Source organism: Vanacampus margaritifer, chromosome 3 (assembly GCF_051991255.1).
Source record: "Vanacampus margaritifer isolate UIUO_Vmar chromosome 3, RoL_Vmar_1.0, whole genome shotgun sequence".
Lineage (NCBI taxonomy): Eukaryota > Metazoa > Chordata > Actinopteri > Syngnathiformes > Syngnathidae > Vanacampus > Vanacampus margaritifer.
In genome coordinates this window covers 2,351,229-2,377,170 of record NC_135434.1, presented here as the reverse complement: position 1 = coordinate 2,377,170, position 25,942 = coordinate 2,351,229, and the positions used below count along the sequence as shown (strand labels likewise).

Genomic DNA, 25,942 nt, shown 5'->3' with positions numbered 1-25,942 from the left:
TGGCGAGTGTTGACGCGTTGTTGTTTCTAGCATTTGTTTTGCCGCCTCAGCTTTTTTGCCCCCGTTTTCATTTAGTGGCAACTTTAAAGTCATTAACGCCGCGCGGGCCGTTAGCGTGAGAGGTGAACTCTGGGTAATTCCCGTCAGCGACGGTGGCGGTGGCGGCGGCGATCGATGCGGCCGGACGCATTTACATTTTGATTCAAGTCATCAGGAGAAAAGGTTAAGCTGCGCCTCTTCCTGTGGAGATGTCACCAAACATCAGGCACACTTTGCGCCGGACGCCGCGCTGACGCGCCGCTAGCTGACGCGCCGCTGGCTGACGGCTCATCAATAAATGGATCGCCGCCGCCTCCTCGGCCTCGTTACACACAAAAATGTACTTTTACGCCGGCCTGCCGTGTGTCGTAATTATGGACGGCAGATTCCCGCCAAGACATCTGGAGAACGTGAAGGAGAAGACGCGTGATTGGATGCCGATGGCGGGCCGTGCATTTGCTGCTTGGGAAAATGCAATATGACAGCACACGCGTGTGTGTAAATAATCCGGAGTGGTTTACAATCAATGTAGTTGTTAAAAATACATCATACCCACAGAGATTGTGATTATTAAATGTAGTGATGTGTGTGTTGCTACAGACGTGTTAAGCAAGTCAAATAGTTTTGCGCTCTATCCCTTTGAGGACAATTTTTAATTGGTTTTCATCGCGCTCTGTTGGCAGCCATTTTGTGCCAATAATTGAACATTCTGATGCTTAACGTACGCTAAAGCTAATGGTTCCGTTCCACTAGCAAATGTGACATGTCTGTCTGATTTCTTGGAAATTCCTCTCCAGTCCTGTAGGGGGCAGTAAGTGATGCCGGTTGTAACCACACCCGATATGCAGCAAATTTCTGAGCTAACGTTCGCAAAAAACATTTTTGCTAACATGCTAATATACTGACATTTACTGACCCACGTGGCCACCATTAAAAATGAAATTAAATCACCAAAAAGTGGGAATGCATTCCCCAATTTCCACTTAAATCCCGTTCTGTGCCCGAATTCAATGCTAACATGTTTGCCAACGTGATTGCTAACATGCTAACAAGCTAAAATTCCATCTAATTAACAATCCAACATTTTCTTTAGTTTTTTGGCATTAGCATTCTGGCTGAGACGAACAATTTGACGGGAAATTTGGCATCACTTCATCGACAAGGCTGGGCGGGCTTTTAATGGTGGGAGGTGGCCGAGGAGGCGGGGCATCAATCAATCAATCGAGAGGCTGCCGTTGCTGGCCATCGCCTTCAAGAGGGCGACTTCATTAGTTTGTGACACAACACCTTTGCATCAGCAGGGCCAGAGGAAAAGAGGGACAGGTGGGGGCTGGGTGTTTGCCAGTTGGGGGTACGTCCCCTGAATACAAAATCACATACAGTATGCTTACACACACACACACACACACACACACAGTGATTCTAAAAAGTCTACACACCCTGTTCAAATCTCTGTTTTTGTGTTTTAAAACAGACTGATTAGCTTAGCTTAGCTTAACATAGAATGAAAGGGCTCATGTATGTTGTACACGTTACGTATTTGTAAGACTTTTGGCCCGGAATTGATGATCCCACATTTGTCTTGACAGTGATGCATGCTGAGATGGGACTGAGGTACCAGTTGTGAACCGTGAGCTGGGATGGGGTTAAGAGGGGAATGGGCTATTTTTAGAATTAACCAAGAAAGAATGAAACCACAAACTTGAAGACGGAATTCACCAGAAGTGAGAATAATAATCATGCTAGCCGGATGCTAAGCTACAACATGAAAAGTGCACTTCAGCTAACTGTCGTAGCGCTAGCGAGTGTGTCATTAGCCGGTATTCATCTCTGTCTGGGGTGTTGACCTCTCACCTTTGAACTCTCAGCCAAGCGCACCGAGGGTCATCATTAGCACTTTCAGGGGGGCCTTTGGGGGCCACAGGCACCCCTCCAGCTCCATCCATATATTGAATTTACATTACAGAATTTATGTTATGTGCTATAAATTTCATATTAATTCTTTACGACAGTTTTTATTTCATTTTTTGATTTCTTAATCTAAAAAATTATTGGTACAGTATCTGTTACGGAAAAAGAAAGGTGTTATGATTGAGTTATAATATTATTACTTCATTATATTACTATAAGTCAAACTACTTATTTTTAAGGTTAAGTACATAATTGGTTATTTATGTTTTATGTTTTAAAAATCATAAGTCTTTTTCCCCCCCAAGGTTTTTAAGCATTAAGTTTTTAATCCTAAAAAAATTATATCCAAACACATTTGGAAGTGGATTTAAAAAGATTATTGCAAGCATTGAGCGTAAAAATAAACAAGGTAACATTCACTAATGTACTGTGAGTGTTGACTCTCAATGAAAAATACTGTTTTGGAAATTTTGTTATCCTTCTTGTTATTTGTTATTACATGGAATTATGAATGAGTGGAAGCGAATATATTATCAGGATGGCTATGATGTGTGATATTCTTTTCTCTGAGCTGTCAATCAAAGTCAGAAAGTGGTAGAAATTCCCTCTCAGCTTTTCCATCTGTCACTTTTATTATTGATTACAGCCCAGGGGTCACGAACCCACACACACGCAAGCGCGCACGCGCGGTGTGAAGTGACAGCTGTTTTCCCAGCGAAGCTGCTTGTCACAGGCCTGGACCTCCTGCTGCGTGACATCATCAAGATGAGACACAGGTGGGCGGACCTGCTGGGAGTTTGGTGGGCGCGAAGACTCGGTGAGTGTGTGTGTGTGTGTGTGTGTGTGGGGGGGGGGGGGGTATCTGTTTATCAACTCTCTTATTCCCAATAGTAACCACCAACCACCTCTTCTGCAGAATGGCGGTCATGCACACTTCTTGTGGTGATCAAATGCTAACATGCTAACAGTTTGGAATGCTATATTGCAACCTGAGTGGGCAAAGCAGCAGATTGTTAACATGACAGCTAGCAATTTAAGTTAATAAATCAATGCAGTGCTAACATTTGATATGCTAAGAGTTAGCAAGCGAGCATCCTGAGTAGAAAAGCACCAAAGTAGATTGAAGAATGATTTTGTATTTTGCAGTGTAGTCAGGTATTGATGTAGTTGGGTACTGTATTTCTAACATACTATCACTCTGTGGCTATGCTAACATCCGAGCAAGATAGCAATCCAGGTAGAGAAAGTTCTGAGGCCGACCAATAAAGATTGTACAACTGTCCCTGCCCCCAAGTTCTGTTTGAATGAGGTATGGAATGTATAACAAACATGCTAACAGTTGCTGTTCTAATATTTAGCAAGATGACAACCTGTAATGAGAATTGACAAAATGCTAACCAGCTAGCCATTAGAATGCTAACATGTAGCAACCTCACTAGAGATAGCGCTAAGGGTTAAGATAGGCCAAATCTTTCCCTAAAGGTGGGTAGTATTTTAAATGAGCATTGATAGTACTTTGCTAGCATAGAAAGACAGCAATATGAATAGCGATTTTTTAAATTCTGCGTAATGACAAGTTTATATTTTGTCAGCTAATATTTCAATGGAGAATTTGTTAAATGTTAACTGGCTAAATGGTGTTAACGTAACACTGATGCTAACGTTCATGGATAGCAACAACACTAATACATTAAAATATGAGTTGATATTTTAATTTTTCAACTTTTCTACCAGAAGATGGTGCCACTGGAGTGGATGAGGTCATGCTACATGCTAATATGCTAACAAAACATGTGGAGGGTAAGACCTTGTAAAAACATCAATGTCACAACACGCTTGTACAACGGCATGAAAATCGGTCATTTTCTCTTTTGTTGCATTTGTGAGTGCCGGCAATTATCGAACCGAAGCTATGACAGCAACTTTACCAAGCCACGACCCCACCAATGCTAAGCTAGGCTACGTAACCATAGTGGAGCCCTGCCGCACCTAAAATAAGTTATATTAAAGACCCAGTGAGCCATTGGCGCCACCACCGATGCTAAACTAAGCTATGCTAATGACGATTCATAATTATGCTACATTAACAACTTAGCAAGGCCCGGCTGCTTCCACTACTGCTGCTAAGTTTAAGAACCGCTAACGACCTAGCGAGGCCCTGGTGCCTAACCCTAACCCTAAGCTATGTTAACAGCCTCGTGTGGCTCCGCTCCCACTGCTGATGCTAAGCTAAGCTATAATAACGACCTTCGTGAGGCCTTGGTGCAACCTTTGCTAAGCTTAACAACGCTAAAGACCTGGACAGGCCCCACTGCCACTGATGCTAAACTAAACCGCATTAACAACTAGGAAGGCCCCACTGCTGCTAATGCTAAGCTAAGCTACATTAATGACAAAGCAAGAGTCTAGTCCCACTACTCATGCTAAGCTTAGGTACCTCACCGCACAGCCCTGCCGACCTAGCGAAGCCCTGCTCTCACCCCCGATGCTAAGCTAATCTATGTTCACAACCTTTCGAGGCCCCACTGCGGCCGCTAAGCTAAACCACGCTAAAGACCTAAAGCGGCTGCAAAGCTAGTTCCCTGGCTCGTTCGCTCGCTCTTGCGCTGACGTCGCTGGCTGATGCTATCGCCGCCTTTAATAAGTTGATTAGCGGCGGCGTGCTATCTGCTAACTGCATCTAGATGATGATGCTGATTGGCCGCCGCGCTGCGCCATCCATCTTTTTGATTGGCTAATAACTGGAATCCATCACTGCTGTGTGTGCGCGCGCGCGCGTGTGTGTGTGTGTGTGGCGAGAGCTTTATCTGCGCCACTTCATTTGATTCCTCTTCTTCTGTGTTCTGTGTCCTATCTACAATGTGTGTGTGTGTGTGGTTGTGTGAATCTCTATTGTATAAATCCATAATTCTTGTCAACAATTCTCCCACGTCAACAACATTTTTTCATAATTTTTACATGAAAAGAATTTGTTTTGTTTTTTCCTCCAGTGGTGGGGGTGGGGGTGTCGAGAGGGGGGGGGGGTCCCAGAAGAGAATGAGAATGAAGAAAAAACAGAAACAGTGAGGACAAATGATTGGGTGGAACAAATATTATTTTATAGGAAATGTAATTTTCTTGATATTGAAATAGTTTTTTATTGTGTGTGTTGTTTGCTGATGAGAAGAAACAAGATGAACACACATTGCTCTTCATTTGGACCAACACAACACTAATAGACATGCTGTGTGTGCGCGTTTGTGAGTGTGTGAGCACTGAGCGGTGTTGCCCTAATTAGGCAGGTCAGACAATTGACCTTGTGCAGCAAGAGCGTGTTAGCATCTGATTGCTAATGTTAGCCAAGTGGCTAGCAGTGATGGATGCACTTGTTACACAAGACAGAACACTAACACCATACAAGTATAACAGTCATTATGTTACCAGGGGGGGGGGGGGGGAATGGCCGATTAAGGAAAAAAGATGACGTTTTTAAAGCAATAAACAATCCTTCAGTTTAATAAAAGGTCAATTAATGAGCGAAAAATAATCTTGAATAAAATAGATTTTTTTTTTTTACAAAGATACTGACAGAATTTTTTTTAAACAATATGGGTAAAAAGATGTACTACTGTACACAATCATACAATACATTTATTATTGAAGTAATAAAAAAAAATTGTCTCTGTAATCTGTGAAAAAAAAGGTCATTTATTTATAGGAATAAGGACACTTTTTTAAATAAAAATTGCAAAATTACATGAAATGTTTAGTACTTTTCCTGTAAAACTATTCATTATGTAGAGCATTTTAATGTTTAATTAATACTTACTATGTTATTAATTAATATCAAGCAAAGAATGCCCAAAAAAGTTGCAATAATCTCAAATGATGAAAAAGCAGGCTCCCCGAGACGGAACCCTGGGGCACACCTTCTAATAATCGAATGCTCCAACTTAACAAAAAATATTGTTTATTGAGTAAGAGGATTGCATAAATTTATTGCAATAATGCGATTAAAAGCGAGAATATTGATGACCAAATTCCTGTTTTGTTTCTATAGATAGATAAAGAATGTGCCAATTTGTTTTAAAGACACAGAGGCGGCGCTGCAGGAGTGTTTTGATGTCACCGACTCATTTTAAGTTTTTAGAGAGGTAAAATAATAATATATATATTTTTTAATTTTCATTCTTATTTAATTTTGATTTTTTTGTGCGTCTTTATTTTAAATTGCGCTTTAAATGCTAAAAAAAGAAAAAGTGATTGTCGCTGCGTGGCTAGGTCGGCCTTCCTATTGAACGCGGCACATGGCTAACAAATAACTAACAAATGTCCCCTTCACGCAATGTGCACTAGACTACACATCCCCCCCCCTCTCCTCCCTCCATGGAAGCCTCCCTCCCCCACACCACAAGATGGATGTGTGTGCGTGTGGCCTATGACACACTCATGCTAGTTGGCTTTATTAGCGCAAACTAGTTATTTCTCACGGCGTGCGTGCGTGTGTGTGTGTGATAGATTCAGCTGATTGGGTTCATTTGTCAAAGAGTTCATCACTTCCTGTTCTATTTGTCATCTCTGTATCTTCCTTCCTCCCTCCCCGCCAAATTAAAAGCCGAGACGACGGCGCATCCTTTGTCGGCGCGCACACACACACACACACGCACACACACACACACACACACACACACACCTGCTGCACTTGCGCGCGCACACACATTGCTAGCGTTGTCATTTGTCATCGACATTTAGTGTGAGCTAAAATAGGACACACACATTCATGGAAGTGTCATGGTAAAAAAAAAATGAGTTAAAAAAAAAAAGTAACTTGTCTTAGTTTTAGGGGGGTTTTTTTAAGATAGAAAGAAAATTGAAAAATACTGGTAATAATAAAGTCAATGTTTGCGCTAATAATTCTTTCTATGATTGGCTGCTGGGGGTCACATGTTCCTTATATGGTCATCCTCATCTGCAAATGACCAAATGTCATGTTTTGACAATAAGTTGTGTGTTTGCAATGATTCATAATCATGCATATTGTCGCTGTAATGTGAAAAACACTTATGGACATTTTCCCCCCATTTTTTACATTTTTTAAAAAACAAAAACATAAGTGTTTATCACATAGCAATTTTTTTATGTATTGATTAGAATGTAATTTATGATGATCAGCAGAACATGTACATTGATGTGTTGTTTTATTATTATTGTTTTCAGCATAAAAATAGTATACTTGAAAAGCACCTTCTATATATTTTCCTAAACCAAAATAGAAAATGAATTTAAGTAATTTACATAATCATTTATAATATCATAAATATTAAACGCGAGCCTTACCTGTATATTGTTGGGGTGGGATTTCTATGCAATTTGAATTAAAATATACAATATGTGATAAAATCGTCTTCACATAACCTGAAATCATAATATTTAAAAAATGAACATGTAAATTTCAATTTGACATATAACTTATTACAGTAGCTGTAAAATTGACCATGTATTACTATTAACATACGTATTAGTATATAATAACCATAACCTAAATACATGTTTTAAAAAGTGTTTAGTGTGATTTAAACCGTCTAAATATATCTTGGGGGGAAAAATCCTGTTCAAAAATACCTCAAATAATGCTTAATATTAAATCTGATAAAAAGATGAATGCAAGAAAAGAATCCGAAGCTCCATCGGAGGAGAGAAAAAGAAAAGAGGAGGAGGAGAAGCAGCAGTTGTCTCTTTCTCTCTCTCTCTCTCTCTTTTCCCGTGCGCGTGTTCATTAGTTTGGCGTCTGGCTGGTCCCGTCATGTGTGAACGTATCGATTTGCCAGCGTTTTAAACATCAAACACAAGCAAACCCCCCAAAAGTCACTCACGCACGCCGACATAACCCAACCAGGGGCTGCCTGACAGAGCATGAGGGAGAGAGAGAGAGGACACAAAAAAAAAAAGAGAGAAGACCAAAAAAAGATGAATGCGTGCTTGACCTTCATCGGCGGGTGATTGACAGCGACAAAAACAAACACGTGGCCAAGATGCACTGAACATCAATTACAAACTCAGTTGGAAGATTTGGCGCATGGATTTCTATGCATTTATTACAATCAGTATTCTCATCAAAAAATGTTTTGTCCGATTAGAGTTCCGCTTATTTTCTTTTTTTGTTGCCATGCCAATCTAATCTGCCCGGGACCTTCACAGTCGCTAGTGCCGGCCCATACAACTTCATCTGGAATAGGAATGTTAACCTTAATTCTTGAACCAATCGTATTTCAAATTGATCCGATATGATAGCAGCGTTTTCAGCGGACTGGTTGGTCAGAGCTAAACATTTTCAACGGCTTGCACACATTTTAGAGTTTAAAGCATAGTTGCTGTATATGAACTCATTCACTCGCAGCCATTTTCGCTGAAGCAAGCACCTTTGCTCCCGGCTGTTTTGCTGGATTTTGACTGATTTTGCAAGGGCCACAGAATATTGTGTTCTATTGCTATAAAAACATGGAACTTACCAAAAGAAAAGATTAGAGTCTCTTCTTTCACCAGGAAAAAATCTGGTTCCATTTTGCAGCAATTAGCATTAGAATATGGCTAAGTTTCGTCATTATTCACAAATGTGTTTAAACCAGTGGGGAAAAGAGCTCTTTTGCAACATGGCCCTGGTTGATCTCTTATACTCTGCTGCCACCTGCTGGCCATTTTTTGTAATAACTACCATTGCTTTAAGCAGCCTCTTCAGGTCAGAGGTTGCATCAAAGCCTTCTGTATGCTCTAGCATAATAATAATAATAATAAAAAACGTATAAATATATTTTTGGCACCATGGCAATATTTAAAATAGAACGTTTTTATACATTTTGGAGAGTAAATGAGTTAAACAAGATAAAGCAAAGAATGCTGTAATATAACAATTAAAACTGACAAAAAAAATCTAAATATGCTGAATAGTTGCAGTATTTTTTTCAATTAAAATAAATCCAGATTTTTAATGATATTTTACTTGTAAAATTATGGAAATTATGCTAAAAGGATGAATGAAGAAGAGCAAGATGAGAAGTTTTTATTCTAATTCTCTTTTTTTTAATGGAAAAATATTTTCTTAATTATTAAAAGGATTACAACAATCTACTGTAGTGTTATGTAACATTTATGGTATGAGTAAGTTGTGTCATTATTTTCAATAACAGTTGCCATTGTCGGGTATGTTGTTCAGAGGTGGCAAATCCAGGTCCAGATAAAAGTAAATCCCTGCCACGGTTTGGCTTTAGGCCCTTGTGCTAACTAGCTAGCTCCCTAGCAGGTAACCGAGCACCCGGGAAGCTACCTAGCTAGCACAAGGAGCTAATGACCAGAGGTTGCAAATCCAGGTCCAGAAAGTAAAAACCCTGCCACAGTTTGGCTTTAGGCCAAGGTGCTAGCTAGCAAGCTCTCTAGCTAGCTCTCCGGGTGCTCGGTTACCTGCTAGGGAGCTAGCTAGCACAAGGGGCTAAAGCCAAACCGTGACAGGGTTTTTACGTTCAGGACCTGGATTTGCCACCACTAATGTTGTCGGTAGTGATGTTGTTGTTTTCCAGTTCAGTTGTTGGCTGTGTTGTCAGTTGTGTTTTTAGTTGTCGTGTACAGCGAGGTCGTCGAATGATTTTTCAGTTGAATTGGAGGTTGTTATTTTTTTTTTAATGGTTTTGTTAGTCATTCACAACGTTGAAAGAATGTGATGGCGAGGTTCCTCTCTGCAAGTTTTTGCTTGGATTCGGATGACGTCGTGATAGCATCGACGTTTGCGTACAAGCCATATCAAGCTAGCCCCCCAAAATAATAAATGTGACAGGAAGCAGGAAGTAGGGTTTTTTTTTTTGGTTCATTTTTCGTCGGGAGCGAGGGTGACCCGGCCTGAAAACGTCTACCGCTGATCTTCTTCTTCTTCTCCTCTTGCCTTTAATTAGTTTCTGAGGGACGAAGAAGATGAGCAGCAGGCGCAAGAGGAAGAAGAAGAGGTGGAAGACTGGAATGATGATGCTACTAGCACAGGTTAGCGGTAGCACTAAGTCCTGTTCCTCAACAAATACATTATTAATAATGATAAAAATGATAACGAACAAACAGCTTTTGTTGACTTTTCAACACCATTGTTATAATAGTTAGTCAATACAACTGTCATGCTAAAGTTAGCACTTGGCTAAGTGGGTCGCAGGAAAGAAGCAACAAGTCACAACAAACTCATCGAGTTTATTTATATTCAATATTTTACTTATGATACAATATATTCATCTAATAACGTGAGAAAAAATGGAAATTTGCTAATTTTCTAAAAAAAAAAAATACAATAAGGCTGAAAAAGTACTACATGAAGATTTCAAAAACTTTATTCATAAACTGTAGATTTTTAGAATATAGATGAAATATGTAAATCTAATAAATAATATTTCCTTTCTATTATGATTGATGAAAATAGTAACAAAAAATGCATAAACTAAGACAATTACAATATTTTGTAAACTTTGACCTTTCCCATTCAACAAGTACTTGTCTTATATTTGGACTTTTTACTCGAAAAAATTGCAACTTTTCATGAAATATTTTAATAAAACTTTTTGAAGTATAAAATTGACTTAAATTAGGCAGTAAATGATGTAGTAGGTGAAAATGGTGTGAAAATTCATGATTAAAATACAAAAGCAGACAATTCCATTAAAAAAAAAATCTAACTTTCATAAAGGTTGTTCATGTCATTTCATCACAAAACCAGACAACTTTGAGAAAAGAATTTGGTACCAAAACAGGCAAGTCCACCAAACTATGAAATTACACAGAAAATATAAAATAAGAAATGTAAATTTCAACCGAAATCTGTATTTGTGAGCTATGCCAGTGAAGTGTGTAAGCTGTGAAAAGTAATGGGTGAACTTAAAGCTCCCAGACAGACGGACGTTTTGGCCTCCGTCGGGATCAACGGGATGAAAAAGTGCAAACAATTCGGAGCTGAGCGAGACAGGAAGTGCTGTCGTCTCCGCGAGGACTCTAATTGGACGATGAGAGGCGTCCGAGAGGCCCTCTGAGAACGTGCGGGTGTGAGCGTATATATATGCGTGTGTGTGTGTGTCAGCCTTTCGATTTTCTCTTGCATCCCGCTCGCTGTTGTTGTCAGGAGGCGGAGGAGGCGTCGCCGCGGTTACGGTTGCCGACGGTGACAGGACAGCGTCTGCTCTCGCTTTCTCTCTCCGTTACTTCTGGTGTCTCTCGCCCTGGTCAAGCAAACTCCAGGGAAATCATCAGCATGTTTACTCCGCGCCCCTGCCCTGCGTACCCCCCCCCCCCCCCAAGCCACCCACTGTCTCTATCCCATAGACCCCCCTCCCACACCGCCGGTGACGCCCCCACCTAAAGCCCCACTTCCCTCCTCAATATTTGTGTTTTGTGCTCCATGATGCTGGTTGTTAGCCTGATGGACAGCTACGACGCTCGCGCTTGTAAATGTGCGAAGGAGGAGGTGGGGGGTGCGCCCGCCGCCGCCTCGCCAATTGGCGTTGAAATGTTTGGGGGTGGGGGGTGCAAGAGGGGTGTGTGTGTGTGTGTGTGTAAAGGGCAGGCAATTGTCGGTGAGGGATGGGGGGGGAAGAGGCCTTGAGAGGCCGATCAATGCGATGTTCACCTGCCGTCCACCTCCCCAATTTAAAGAGAAGGAGCGCTAACGATTTCCCTGGCGCACCACTACACCCCCCCCCCCACGCGCCCGCCGCCCCACCGCCCTCGCACCCTCTTCCCCGCCGCCCAGCGAACCCCGACTGATGACACAAAATGTAGAAAAATTAGTCCTCAGCCAAGCAAAAGCGCAGAGAATTAGCAGGCTAATGGCGCGTCGTTAAGATGGCGTTAAACGCGCGGTGGCGTGAGGGATGCGTGCGCAAACGCAAACAGACGGCTGCGCAATTAGCGGCACATTAGCTGCTAAACTAGCCACTAACGAAGAGAAGGAGGCTACTGTTGTGCAGCTTGTACCACTGTGGATGCTAACAATATCGGTAACTTTTGGCAACTGGCATCGCTTTCCATTTTTAACATCTGCTGCTAGTGTTCGTAGACATTACGTTAGCATTATTGTTTGTTGCTGCTAACATCATGAGAACAAATTAATGGTAACACAACCAACAGCCCAACCAGGCCACACCTGATGACGTCGCACAATTAGCTGCTAATCGAGCTGCTAATGCTACACAGGGAGCGTCTATGGACGCCAATGTCATAGCCGTTAGCATCATCTGCCCTACTAAATTATTTAACCTACAACACAACCAACAATTCAACAGACAAACAAACTATGACTACTGGAGTGTAAAAGATAGAAAAATTAGTCCCCAGCACAGCACGCAGCCAGAAAATTAGCTGGCTACAGGTGCATTGCAAAAATGGCGTTAGTACGCGTGCCGGCGACGCGCTGCTGCATGAGGGATGTTCACGCAAACGCAAACGGACGGCTGCGCAATTAGCACCATATTAGCCGCTAATGTAGTCGCTAATACCGCATATGGAGGCAGACTAGAAAACATGTGAGGCTTGAATATCAGCATTGGATGCTAGTGTAACAACACTGACATGGTTGGTTACACAAATCAAGCGTGTAAGGTGATTGATGCTAGTTACGCTAACAGTTAGTAATGCTATGATACTGTAATGGAATATGAGGCCACTGGCCAAGTTTTCTGTCTTTACTAAAAGTTTCTCTTAGTGTTCAAAGCGCCGTCCGTTTTGCCTCTCGCAATCTCTCAGTTTCTCGTATTGACGCGCAGATGGGAAGAAGAAAGAAGAAGACGACGGAAAAAGAAAGGAGGAATGCCTTCAGGCTGGAGAGGGCGGAGGACGATGCCGCACACAAAGTTGTCGATGTTTTGGCAGACGGGCTAACAAAGACGGTGAGGAAGAAAGAAAAGGACGGCTGAGAGCAAAGGGATGGCGAGGTTTTTAAATGGTCCACGGGGAGGAAGAAGGCGAGGATTAGGAGGAAGAAGTGGTGGAAAAGAGAAGGAAAAAGAAGGGGAGGGAGCGGAAAAACAGAATAAGAGGAAGGGGTAGAGGGGGAAAAAGAAGAGGAGGATGAAGAGAAGGGAGAGAAGCAAAATGAGCAATACGAGGAAGAACAGTTAGAGGGAAAGAAGAAAAAGGTCGAGGAGGGTTAAGAAGAAGAGAGAGCGTCGAGGAGGAGAAAAACAGGAAGATGAGCAAGAGGAGGAGCAAAGGAGGAAAAGGTAGTAGGGGAAGAGGAGGAAAATGAGGTGTAAAACATCCAGAGTAAAAGTAAGAGCAGGGAAAGGCGGAGAAGGAAGAAGAGAAGAACAAGAAGAGGACAAAGGAGCAAGAGATGGAGAGGAGGAAGGGGAGAAGGAGAGGAGGAGAAAGAGAGGAAGAAGTGTGTAAAAGCAAAAGAAAACAAGAAAAAGGGATTAGGAGGAGAGGAAAGAAGTGGTGGCGAAGTGAGAGGAAGAGGATGAGGAAGAAGATGGCGATGAAGGCTTCTACTTCTCGTTGTTGTCAGGATCAATGGCCGCAAAGCAAAAGAAGAAGCGAGCCAGAGAATCCGTGGAAGGATGACAGGACTCATTACCAACTAACCACACGCACACACACGCACACACACACACACACACACACGCCTCTTGCCTGCGTGTGTGTGTGTGCGCGCGCCGGGACAGTGTTGTATAAAGGTCAACAACAACACATCACCAACACAACATGCTCCCGCCGCGAAATGCTAAGCGCTAACCCCGTGAACTGCTAACACTACCAGCGTACAAATGCGGAAAAAGGCACCTCGCAATTCACTTTACAGGGTGTTCAAAGAGCTAATGCTAAAATGATAAATGCTACCTTGACAGCTAACAAATGATCTGCTGTATGCAAATCGTAATAGCTAGTTCGTCTTATAAATGCTGCTTTGAGTGCTAACATGCTATTTACTCCCTTGAGAGCTAATGCTATCCTGATTTAATGTTAATTTGACAGCTAACCTGATAAATGCCACATCTAGAGCGAAGAATGCAAACCTGCTATATTCTGCTATGAAAGCTAACAGCTAAAACTAAACTGATAAATGAGAAAACCTCTACTAGATGCTATTGCCGGTGCTGATGCTCATCTGCTAAATGCTACCTGGAGAGCCACAGCTGACTTTATAAACACTAACACTCACCTGCTAAATAATGCCTTAGGGCTAAGTGGATAAATGCTACCTTGAGATCTCATACCAACTTGTTAAAGCGATTTTGACAGCTACAGTACCTTAAGCGCTAACCTGCTCAAAGCTCCTGCAAGAGTTAACACTTACCTGCTATAAGCTACCACAAGAGTTGGTGAATAACCTGCAAATTGATTCCATCAGAGCTAACACTAACCTGCCAAAGAACATACAATAGTAGAATTGTAATGTTCCTGTGAGAGCTAATGCTAGCCCACTAAATGCTAAGTTGAGAGCTAATTCTCGACTGACATATGGACCGGTGACAGCTAACAGCAAAGTGTTAAATTTACCTAGGTATATTGAGCAGTATACTATACATCTGATGATCATATTTCATGCTAACATTAGCCACCAGCTTCCTGAAAATGCTAATGATATGTTAACATGCTAATAAGCTCAATGCAATCTTGACAGCTAACGGCTAATCTACCAATTACTTCTGTCGGTGCTAATGCTGTCAGTATTGTTGAATGCTAACCTCGAAAGCTAATGGCTAACCTGCTAAAGAAGAAAAACAGTAGCTGTTGTAATGGTAACAAATATGATTGTGATACTTTTGTGTGCTTTCACGTGTCAGCTGTAAAAATGTTGATATTTTCTTGATTTGCGTACTTGTTGACGTTTGAGTTGCACTGATGTATTTTCTTGTTTTCTCCTGAGCTTTTCCGTTTGTTTTCTTGACCTTTTGTCTTTTTTTCCGCTCGCTAACGTGCACTAGCAGGCCAGCGTCTTGTCTGTCCACCGCCAAAACAAATGTGCTCATTAGCACCTTCTGGTGTCATGCCGCCTGTCAGCCTCCCTCCCATTCCACCAAAACCCCCCCGCGCCAAAACCTTTACGCTGCCGCCGTCATTAGCACGTTAGCGCTGGCCGCTAAAACCAGCTGTCAATTAGGAGCAGACGCTTTTTGTTGTCTAAACACGCAGTCAATGTTGGCTTGTGTTTACATAGAAATGCTGCTCCCAATTAAACTATACATTAAAAACAGCAGCACTTTAAGTAAATAAATCAATTGTACTTGTTGAAAGGGTTATAATTGTATTTATTTATTGAAATTGTAGATATTTGAACATTTTCATTATTCGACATCTTGATTTGTTTAAAATACCAGGATTTTTTTATGCCTAAATAGTTATTCAGATACATTGGTTTACATCTTTATTTAATTCAGTTATTTTTAAAACAAACAGCATATTAAGTATAAAAGTTAAAAAAAAAAAAAAAAGTATTCATAGAAAATGGTACACAGTATTGTTTTTTTTACTTTGGTGAATAAATTTCTTGAATATTTTTTCACTTTCAGATTATTATATTTAAATATTTTTTAATAAGAAAGTTTCATTAGGTTTAATTCTGATTTATTTGTAATACCTATTAATATTTTATTTTTTTATATGCTTTATATTTTATAATTTGGTTACATTGTTATTCAAATGCCTTTAATTCATTTATTCTTGACATTTAATTATTAAATTACAAATATTTTTAAATTACATTTCTTGAATTTTAAAATGTTAACTAATTTGCTTCATTAGTTGAATAATCTAGTTAACTCATTTCATCTGTATAATCCAAAAACAGATATACTAAAAATAACAATAGCAAAAACTTTGATAAAAATATTTTTAATGATGAAACCAAATATATATATATATATATATATATATATATATATATATATATATATATATATTTTTAAAGATGGGCAAACAAGGAGGCGGTTTATTTGGCACTGACATTTATTGTAAACAACAATAATGATAATATTGGTAATAAAATCATGTGCCGCTATTGGAACAACGTGATCTATTGATGACATCATCATATTCACAGTATGATAGTGGTTAGAAAAGGAGCACAGTGAAGTGGGACGCTAACATGCTTGTTAGCGTTGTTTCATGTAAACATATTTAATTTGATATGAATTTTTCTTTTTAAAATGTACATTTGTGTCGCTACAGTTTGCATATGTTTTCATTGTTCAAAGAGAATATTGTGAATGCATAGCAAAGACAGCACATGCAGCTGCCAATCATCATCATAGCACCGACTAAACTTTATGACATAAGTCATTCACCTTCAAATTTAACTTTGATCAATTTTGTGCGTCAATAATATTGAAAAAAAAAAAGTTTCTTCAGATTATTTTAACAATTTTATGTTTTTAAATTATTAGTTTTGAACACTTAACAGACAAACACTTAAGAGGTTGCCAGAAGCTCCTGCTAGCTCATGAACAAATGAATGTTAAAATTAATTAATTAATTTCCAATTACTGGTAGAAAATATTTTCCTAAAATATTTGTTGTTTTTTTGTACAAAACATGGAAGAGGTTAAAATGAACAAGATGATTTAGAAGACTGAACTGCTAACAAAGGAATGTGTGAATTTGGCACTTTTTAAGATCATTTCCAAATTGAAAAACATTTAACTATACTACTATGAGTTTAACAAAAAATCTACTGAATTATTTAGATGACAAAAACTGTTGCTAGCTTGGTAGCTCATTAACATAGGAAGATAGTATAAATTTGCCGCTTTTTAAACTATTTTTTAACCCTTTAAATCATTTTACCGATAACTTCACACTAAAAGTGCTGCTAGCAATGTGCCGCTATCGTGCTAACAAATTAACGATTCATAAGTTTATAGTTAAAAATTCACACCTTAAGATAATTTTACATTTTCTTATGCTGTGATGATCTGAACATTAAAAAAAAACATTGAAGAGGTTTAAATGTCACTTACATGATTTAGAAGACGAAAACAGTTGCTAACATTTTGCTGCTAGCCTGCTAACAAGCGAATAATGTGCAGACTTTTCGCATTTCTCCAAGATTTTTCTCATAAATCATGAATATGTTGATGCTCTACCACCCGTCCACGTCGACGCTAAAAGGTTCTTTGACGGCGATGCGTCCGCTGTTGACCACGACGCACTCGGCGTATGGCAGGTTTCTATCGTTGGTGTCTTGGAGCTCGATGGTGTGCACCACAGACTGTCAAATTACAGCATAACATTTTTAAATTATGATTATTAATAGTACATGCAGTACATAGCATAATGTGTTTGGACTCACCATGCCGACGATGACTTTCCCAAAAACCACGTGTTTCCCATCGAGCCAGGGTGCTTTGGTGGCCAAGATGAAGAACTGCGAGCCATTGGTGTCTGTGCCCGCATTAGCCATGCTTACCTATAACAAAAAAAAAATTAAAAAATCAGATTTTATTCATATTTATGTACTAATATTTTTATTTCATATTATAATTTTCTTTTAATTCTTGAAAAATTTGATTTTTTTTTTAAAGACGCAATTTCAGCCTTTTACAGTCAGCTCGCCAAATGCTAACATTATACATGTAAAAAAATAGCATTTTAATGTGCTTGCTAGTAAGTAAGAGTGAAAAAATGTTCAAATACTTAAAAAATTTTCATGTTAGCTACAAGCATTAACACAAATGAGCAACACTAATGTAACCTAAAGTAAACAGTTGAAGAAGTTTTGCATTTTTCAAAATTTTCACATTTTGCTAGCATGTGGGTTAGCATTAGCATTAAAGTGACAACATAATATGATTGAGCTCGTTTCACACACTAACTAGGTAACTGAATTGTTAGCTTGACATGTTAGCATTTCCAAAAGGATTGTTTTGTGTTGGCTGATGATGAAGAAAAAAAGCAGTTACATGTGACATATGCTAGATGGAAATGTTAGCATTTTTATATAGCTGATGGAGTGAATTAAGAAGCCAGCAAGAAAAAGTTGCATATCTTGATTTAAATCCAGTAGCTAACAACGTACCCATCCTGCTGAGCTGTGCTTAAGTTTGAAGTTTTCATCAGGAAACGTCGTCCCGTAGATGCTGTGACCTGAACCATCACAAGAACGTAGCTTAGCATTAGCATCATCCAACTTTTGTCATCAAGTATGTAGCTTAGCATTAGCATCACCATATGGCGATAATGTAAACACAAATTAATGTTTATCTCGTGGTAGCATTAGCACATAGCTTATTTTCAACATTGTGGCGGTGGTAGCGGTACCTCCAGTTCCGTCTCCGGCAGTAAAGTCCCCTCCTTGGATCATGAAGTCTTTGATGACCCGGTGGAACTTTGTGCCTTTATAACCGTAGCCTTTCTACAAACAAACACGCACACACACTTAGTACATTCGCTTTAATAGGAACACTAATGGCCCACGGTCTTACCTCTCCGGTTGCCAGGGCAACAAAATTATTGACAGTGAGCGGGACCACCTCTCCGAAGAGGCCGATGACGATGCGGCCCACCTCGTGACCCGCCACAGAGATGTCAAAAAACACCTGCACAAACACACAATTGCTGTCAATCCATCAAAGCTATCAAAGGCACCGAAAGTGAAAAGATGTCATTCTTATACAAGTTTATTTATTGTTTCATATTCATAGTAAAATGCCCACGTGTGAAGCTGTGCGCGCGCACGAGCAAAGATAACCATACACACACACACACACACACACACACACACATACATACCGACATGCTAACAACACTAAAGCTAACAGTGACAGATAAACGCTAACACGTACCTTCTCGGTGACTTTAGGTCCGCTGACTCCGCTCCGTGAAGCCGCCGCCGAGCCGAGGCAGGCGGCGTCCAGAAGCAGCAGCAGGAGCAGCTTCGAGAGACGCTCCATCTGGTTCAGGAGCGGAAAGGAGGAATCACTGCAGCGGCGCTCAGCTGGGAGGATGGCCTGGAAACTCAGCGTCATTGGCGGACACGTCATCAGAGAGCATCCCCCCCCCCCATCCTCCCCCTCCTCCTCCTCCTCCTCCTCCTCCTCACTCACCAGCGAAATGGAAGTTCCGCCCACTTAGGCGAAGCAGGAGGGAAAGAAAGAAACAAGGTGAGAAGATGTAAAGTTATCAAAAACACTTATATAGTGCTCAAATACTTGCACATGTTCATCTAGTAGTCCTTCGCGTAGCTTAGCATTAGCTTTGATAATGTTTAATGTCATAATTTACTGACATTTTGTCGTGTAGCACTTGACTTAGCATTAGCATTAATGTTGCTTATGTCATAACAGGCATCTTGATCTCCTCGTCTAGCGCTTAATGGGACACGGACTTGCCATCTAGTTATTAATCATGTCGTTTGTCTATGCTTCATAAAGATTGTTAAAAAAAAGAAGTTAATCATGTAACTAGTCTGCCAATGCTCAATAAAGATGGTTAAAAAATAGTTATGAATCATGTAGCTTAGCATTAGCATTCCAGTTGATACTAAAATATGCATAACAATTTGTTAAACAAAGTCAAACGTGCATTTGTTGTATTTGTAGTTGTGTTGTACAAATGAATTAATCATCATAACCACTTAAAATACAGTAATGTCTCATAAAAAAAAAAGAGTTAATAGGGTTTGATGAGTTAATACTATTTGAAGGTTTAATGCATTTTTTTTTAAACTGCATTCAAGGGAAGCAAATCTGCAAAAGAGAATAAAAGTCCCTGATGAATATCTGTCAATGCACATGAATTATAATAGTCAGCCTGCGGTGACCTTAACGCGCGCGCACACACACAGTGTGTGTGTGTGTGAGTGTGTAGTTTTATCGGTCTCCTGTCAAAGCGACCCGTCCATTCGTCTTTTCTCGCCGCCGTCCGCTGAATTAATTAAGCAGGAATGTAAATGTTTTAATTGAATGTCAAACAGGACCTTAACCACATGCGCACACGCACACACTTGCGCGCGCGCACACACACGCGCGCGCACACACACACACACACACACACACACACAACACACGCACACATTGGGTTTACATGTCTAGTGGGGCCATCTCATTGACATAATGCATTTCCTAGCCCCTCCCCTAACCCCAACCATGAAAAATGATTGCCTACCCCCATTCCTTACCCTAACCTCAACCATTACCCAATTCAAACCTAAACTCTAAAAAGAGGTTTGGACTCATGGGGACCACCAAAATGTCCCCACAATGATAGTACAAACCCAGAAACTGGTCCCCATGATGTGATAAAAACACACACACACACACACACACACTTCTTCCGAGCTAAGCGAGGTACACCCTGACAAGCAACATCTCGTTTGTCATTTTTTAGATTGTTAGTGTCATGCCGATTGTTTTCTTGCTAGTTACGTTTAATTGTGTTACCTTAATGTTAATTAGTTGTAGAACTGTCAAAATTAATTGACAAGTAATCAATTATCAAATGAATCGACAAATATTTTAATAATCCAGTAATCGTTTGGAGCATTTTATAATTCAAAATGGTCCAAATCCTCTGATTTCAGCACATCAACCGTAATTGTTGACTGATTTTTGTAGTCCTTCATGTTAAGAAGACTGATTATCTTCTGTGTTTAATCAAAATAAGACAAACATCTGGTTTCACTTTGGAAAACAATGACCAATCCGGTCATCAATCCACTCTTTTTTTTTTTTTAATCACTATACGAATACTAAGTATGAAATGAACACCAATCACTGGTTAATAAACAGTAATCAGGAATAAAATGCTTTTGTAATACACTCAAACTCAAAATTAAAATGGATCCGATTAGTCGATTAATCGACTCAATAATCGATCGATTAATCGATTCCAAAAATATCCGACAATGACAGCGCTAATGAGTTGTTGTCTTATGTTGATTGATTCCTGTTACTTGCCGCATCTTTGCCAAGTCGTTGAATTATTGACTACTTCTATCACAATCGTTGTTTATTGTTTGTAACTTGAGCTGTGTTCATTGTTTTAATGCTACTCGTCTTAAGTCATTCTTTTTGAGTTCCGTTAATTGTGTTTTGTGACCTGTTACATTGAATGCGTTTGTTTGTTACGTTCATAATGCTACATTAGTTGTAGCGTTATGCTAGTTGTCGTCTGTTGTGTTTTTTGCTCGCTGTGTTGGATTTCGTTCTGCTTCTCTGTCGTGTTGCGTTAGCTCTTTTCATGTTAACTTGTCTTACGTTAAGTGTTTTCTTTTGGTTTCTTACTTTGATTGGTTTCAGTTAGTTCACGTTTTAGTTTAGTTTTGTTACTTGTAACACTTATTGATTCCCGTTAATTAGTTTGCGACATTACTCATGTTACCTTGTGTAATGTTGTTTTCTGTTAGTTATGTTACGTTACTTTTTTTTACCCCCCCCCCCCCCCTTTCCGTTACTGAAAATGAATATCGGCTTCAAATATCGGTTATCGGCCTTCTTGACTACTAATAATCGGTATCGGCCCTAAAAACACCATATGGGTAGTTTCTTTAGTTACGTTAGCGATGTTACTTGTGTTACAATACTAAGTTTTCTTTTCTTTGTATTAATTGTGTTTCCGCCAGTTGTTTTCTTCTTACTCGTGTTGTGCTCGTGCTGCTCAAGTCCACTTTTTCACATCTCCTTTGATGTGTTTTGCGTTATTTTAGGCATGAAAAGGTTTTATTTCCAGATGTCGCGCGCGTGCGGGAGGGGGTTAAAGTTGACGCCGAGATGGGAGCCGTGTGTGCGTTTGCGTATGTGTGTGTTTGCTTGTTAATAAGTTGTTTTTGTGTGCAAATAATTAGCTTTCCTTGTAGAAAATGATGAATTTGGGCAGTTAATTCATCGATCGGCCGATGCGCCGGGCTGTGGAAAAGTCATTAATCAATGCGTGAAAAGAGCTAATTCTCCTCCCGCCGCTTCCTCCGAGACGACACAAAAACAACACAACACACACCTCACACGCCTCCTCACGCTGCTGCAGGAAAATACATATAAAAAAAAAATGTTTCACATATACGGTGGCTTCTTTCTTTTTCTTTTTTGCTCCTTTAGGAAAAACAACCAGCGGACAATTTATTAAAAACTACACCATGAGCAACACCTTGAAAAAAAAAAAATAGATGAATATTTTAGTATGAATGTTTATTAATAAAGTGAAATATCAAAATAGCTCATCATGGTAACAAAAGTTTTAAAAATGTGTAAGTAAAATGTGGAAAATAGTAAAAATGGTTTGTGTTTCTTTAGTTGTTAAGTTTCTTAGCTGTGTTCATTTTGTGACTTTTTTGTGTAACATTATGCCAGTTGTGTTACATTAGTTATGCTACTTAAACTTACAAAAAAAAATTCCACAGAATTTATTAAACTAATCAGTAACAAGCAAGCTAAATACTATCAATTACTGACCATAAACTACTCATTCAAGTTTATATAAGTTATGTTAATGTGTTGCGTTACGAGTAGGGCCTGACCGATTAATCGGTCGCCGATTATAATCGATTATTTTGCCCTTCAAACATTGGCCAAATGGCCGATTGTTATGTTTGCGCCTTTTGTCAATCGTGTTATGCTACTTGTTTTCCGTCAGTTGTGTTACGCTAGTTGCGTTACATTAATCATAAATTTCCTCTTTCTAAGAATCATTTCCTTGGCAGAAGATGGTTACTGTTCAAATCCTGCGTCGAGCTTCATAAACCTAAAAAATTAAGACGTGATTGAATATTAAAATAATAACATAGGTGACTGTTTTCGTTCCACACAGGATTGTTGTCAAATAACAAGCGCACGACGTGACAAATGGGTGACTTTCTTTCCTTTGTTTTTCTTCTTTTCAGATGCGATGATTTGAATGATATGGAATGTGGCATCCCTCAGGGAAACATGCCGAGTCCACTTCTCTATCGTTGACATTGTTTTTAATTGACTACTTTATTAGCATTCAAAACAATCCGCTATTCTACACGTCTTGTTAATCATGACATGTTTGTGTGTTTAAAAGCTAGCCGTCGGTACGTGATTCGCTAACGACGCGCCGGGGGCCACCTCCCTCCCTCCTTCCCACCCGCTAGCCAGCATTCTTGGAAAAAAGTGAAAAAGTGTCTTTTGGGCCGGCGAGAGTTCATGCGGAGACGCTGGCGTGTTTGTGTTTTTGTTCCTTATCAATCCAGAGCCGCTCGCCAGGATGACGGATGGCGGCTGTCACGCCAACGCTAGTCATAACAACGCGCGCCTTTACGTGTTCCGCCGTTTAGCCCGCGTCCTTATCCGCGCCTGCGCTCGCTGACTGACGTGCTGCGTATGTGTGTGTGTACAAGTGCACGTGTGTGTGTGTGTGTGTGTGTGTACCATAGCAGTCAGCTAGCAAGCGACGGGTCGCGGATAACAAGACCGACCCAAAAACACAATGAGCTCAGCTGTAATCTGTCTTGTCTGCACACGCACACACACGCACACACACACACACACACACACACACACACACACACACACACACACACACACACACACACACACACACACACACACGTGCACACACGTTGCTAAGGAAGTCAAGGCCAGTCAAGCTAATAATAACAATCAGCAAGTAATAATAGTAATAATCTTCACGGCAAACAAAGTGCGTCAAAGGAAGAATTAAGAGGGAAAGTAAAAGTTTGACGTCGTCATCGCAACTGCTTGTAAAATAACAACAAACATGTCTTACCTTTTGTTGCCTTCGGAGGGTGCTGCTACTCGCCTGAACGTACAAACAGAATTTGTCTTTTCCGTTTACGTTAAGTTGTTGCGTTACATTCATCGTGTTACGTTAAAAGTATTATGTTAGCTGTTTTCATTTGGTCGTTATGTTTTAGGGCTGGGCTTCATATTTCCTCATTCGATTTGATTTCGATTCGCAAAAGTTCAGTTCGATTCGATTTCGATTTTTTATTTTATTTTTATTTTTTTTTCCCCCGATTCGATTCGATTCACTTGTTCAATACGATATTAATAATAATTATAAATAACAAGGACATGATAATAAAAAAAACTCCACAAACATTACATATAAATTAAAAAGATTCTGAATTGTCATAAAGTGCTACAAGTCATAAATATAAGAAAATATTTTTAAATTCATGTAAACAGTAAATTTCAAGAAAACACTCACATACAAAAAAACATGGCTTTTAAAATTCTATGTTGTTGTTAATTTATGGGGAAAAAAATCGGCTGATTACAACAAGCAGGTGACTGCTGGGAGGGGCCTGACATGCAAATGAGCACATTCTTTATCATTTTGAAATCCTCAAAAAATGGTGTGGTAACAAGAAAAAAAGTCACGTTTCCTTGTTTCTCACGTCAGTTCAAAGTTCACATGTAGGCTGTGCGTCACCGGGGAACATGTGTGTGCGCGCATGTGTCTGTCGGAGGTCCGAGAAAAAGAGAGATGGGGGGCGTGTGCGGCACTCGGTCACGTGCTGCTTTTTTTGGCTGCGGAGGCGCGCGGGACACAACATCATCTTCCTCCTTTTCTTCATCCTCCTCCTCTTGTTTGAGGTCGAGGAGTGAGAGAATGAGAGAGAGAGCGAGAGAGTGTGCGTGCATGCGTGTGTGTGTGTGTGTGTGTGTGTGTGTTCCTCCATGAAGAAGAAGAAGAATCGAGGTCGGACGTCAGCGCTCCTCAGCCGCACACGCGCGCACAGCCTCACCGCACCGGTAAGCTTATTACTGTTATTGTTGTTATTGTTGTATTATGACACTTTTTTTTTTAATTCCTTTTTTCTTTTCATAATTGCTTCATTTTAATTTTTGACTGCCATCATTGAATGTTGTTGTTTTGCTTAGATTTGCAACAACTTTGCGGGCGTTTCGACTCCATGAACACGTTTTCATAATTGAACATAATCGAACACGTCGATGTGCTTTTATGGCTTTTTATTGTTTTTCTTGCGATTTACAAGTTGACCAAAAAAAGTCGATCGAGTGGACCAAATGCCCTCAAGTCGTCCTTGTTTTTGTTTTTTTTAACTTAGTGCGTTAAGTTGTTGTTGTTTTCGTTTCATTTTCTAAAATATGGTTGACCTCAAATACGCGCTGACTCGGCACGTGTTGTGCAATTTGTGGGCTTTTTGTTGTGGCACCAAATGAGAGATGATGTTGAAATCTAAAACTAATATTTCGGTCAAATGAATCTTCTATAATTTTTTGTAGGTCACAATCTAATTGAATTATTACACTTCACAATTACAAAATTGGCATCGTTGTAAACGAAAATCAAATATTCTTAATACTCAATTTGAGTTGTTTAAATGTATATATTTACACCTTTTTTATTTTAAGATGACAAATTTCATACAATCCAATACATCTTGTTAAAAATAAGCGTTTGATCGTTTAATCGTAATTTCAATTATCACCCCAAATAATCGGGATGATCATTTTTTCCACCATCGAGCAGCCCTCATTTTTTTTTTGTATCATTTATTAAAAAGAAATTGAACAGTAAGATTTTACAGAAAATGCCACATGAGTATTTAAAGGAGGCTTTTTTTGCACGTCAGTCGTTATCACGTGTTTAGTTATTCCTTAATATATTCCATATTATGGCTTATTGAAGTAAATGACATTATGTATTTTTTTATTTATTTTAGCCTTATTATTATCATTCTATTTATTTATTTCATTTTTTTACTTATGTATTATTTGTATTTATTTTGTCTTTTTTTTTTTTAACAACTATTGTACTCATTCTTTTTCAAACTGCATTGAAGTCTGCATCTAAATGTATTTTGGTGTGTGTGTGAGTGTGTGTGTGTGCGCAATTGACAAGATGATCAAACCGAACTGTTTAAAAGCGGCATTGCAGACGTGTGTTTTATGTATTCAGCGACATATTTACGTCATCCATTCAACATATTTACGCCGTCATGAAATGCATTCAATTCAATGAGACATATTTATGATGTTAAATTGAATACACTTTTCATGACATTATTTATATCTATGATTGATGTGAAATTACATTTTAGGTGGGAATT

At 39.6% G+C, this 25,942-nt stretch overlaps 2 protein-coding genes across 5 annotated transcripts in view; one reads left to right on the top strand and one right to left on the bottom strand.

Annotated features, from left to right (window-relative positions):
* Positions 1-2,640: 2,640 nt before the first annotated feature.
* Positions 2,641-25,942, top strand: part of prdm6 (PR domain containing 6) — a 50,506-nt gene continuing 27,204 nt past the window's right edge. For 2 of the 4 annotated variants that reach the window (XM_077560612.1, XM_077560609.1), the window contains exons 1-4: positions 2,641-2,767; positions 9,870-9,954; positions 18,746-19,046; positions 22,760-24,620. The gene's annotated coding sequence lies outside the window, so the exon portion shown is untranslated. Of the gene's footprint in view, positions 2,768-3,690; positions 3,751-9,869; positions 9,955-18,745; positions 19,047-20,901; positions 24,621-25,942 lie in introns of those variants that run through there. The other 2 variants (XM_077560610.1, XM_077560611.1) reach the window with 2 other exon arrangements.
* Positions 15,877-18,926, bottom strand: ppic (peptidylprolyl isomerase C). Its single transcript, XM_077560736.1, has 6 exons — positions 18,729-18,926; positions 18,369-18,482; positions 18,205-18,298; positions 17,963-18,030; positions 17,237-17,353; positions 15,877-17,155 (listed from the first exon to the last, which is right to left on the bottom strand). Exons 1-6 carry the CDS (start codon positions 18,924-18,926, stop codon positions 17,027-17,029), a joined length of 720 nt encoding a protein of 239 aa, XP_077416862.1. The 3' UTR covers positions 15,877-17,026.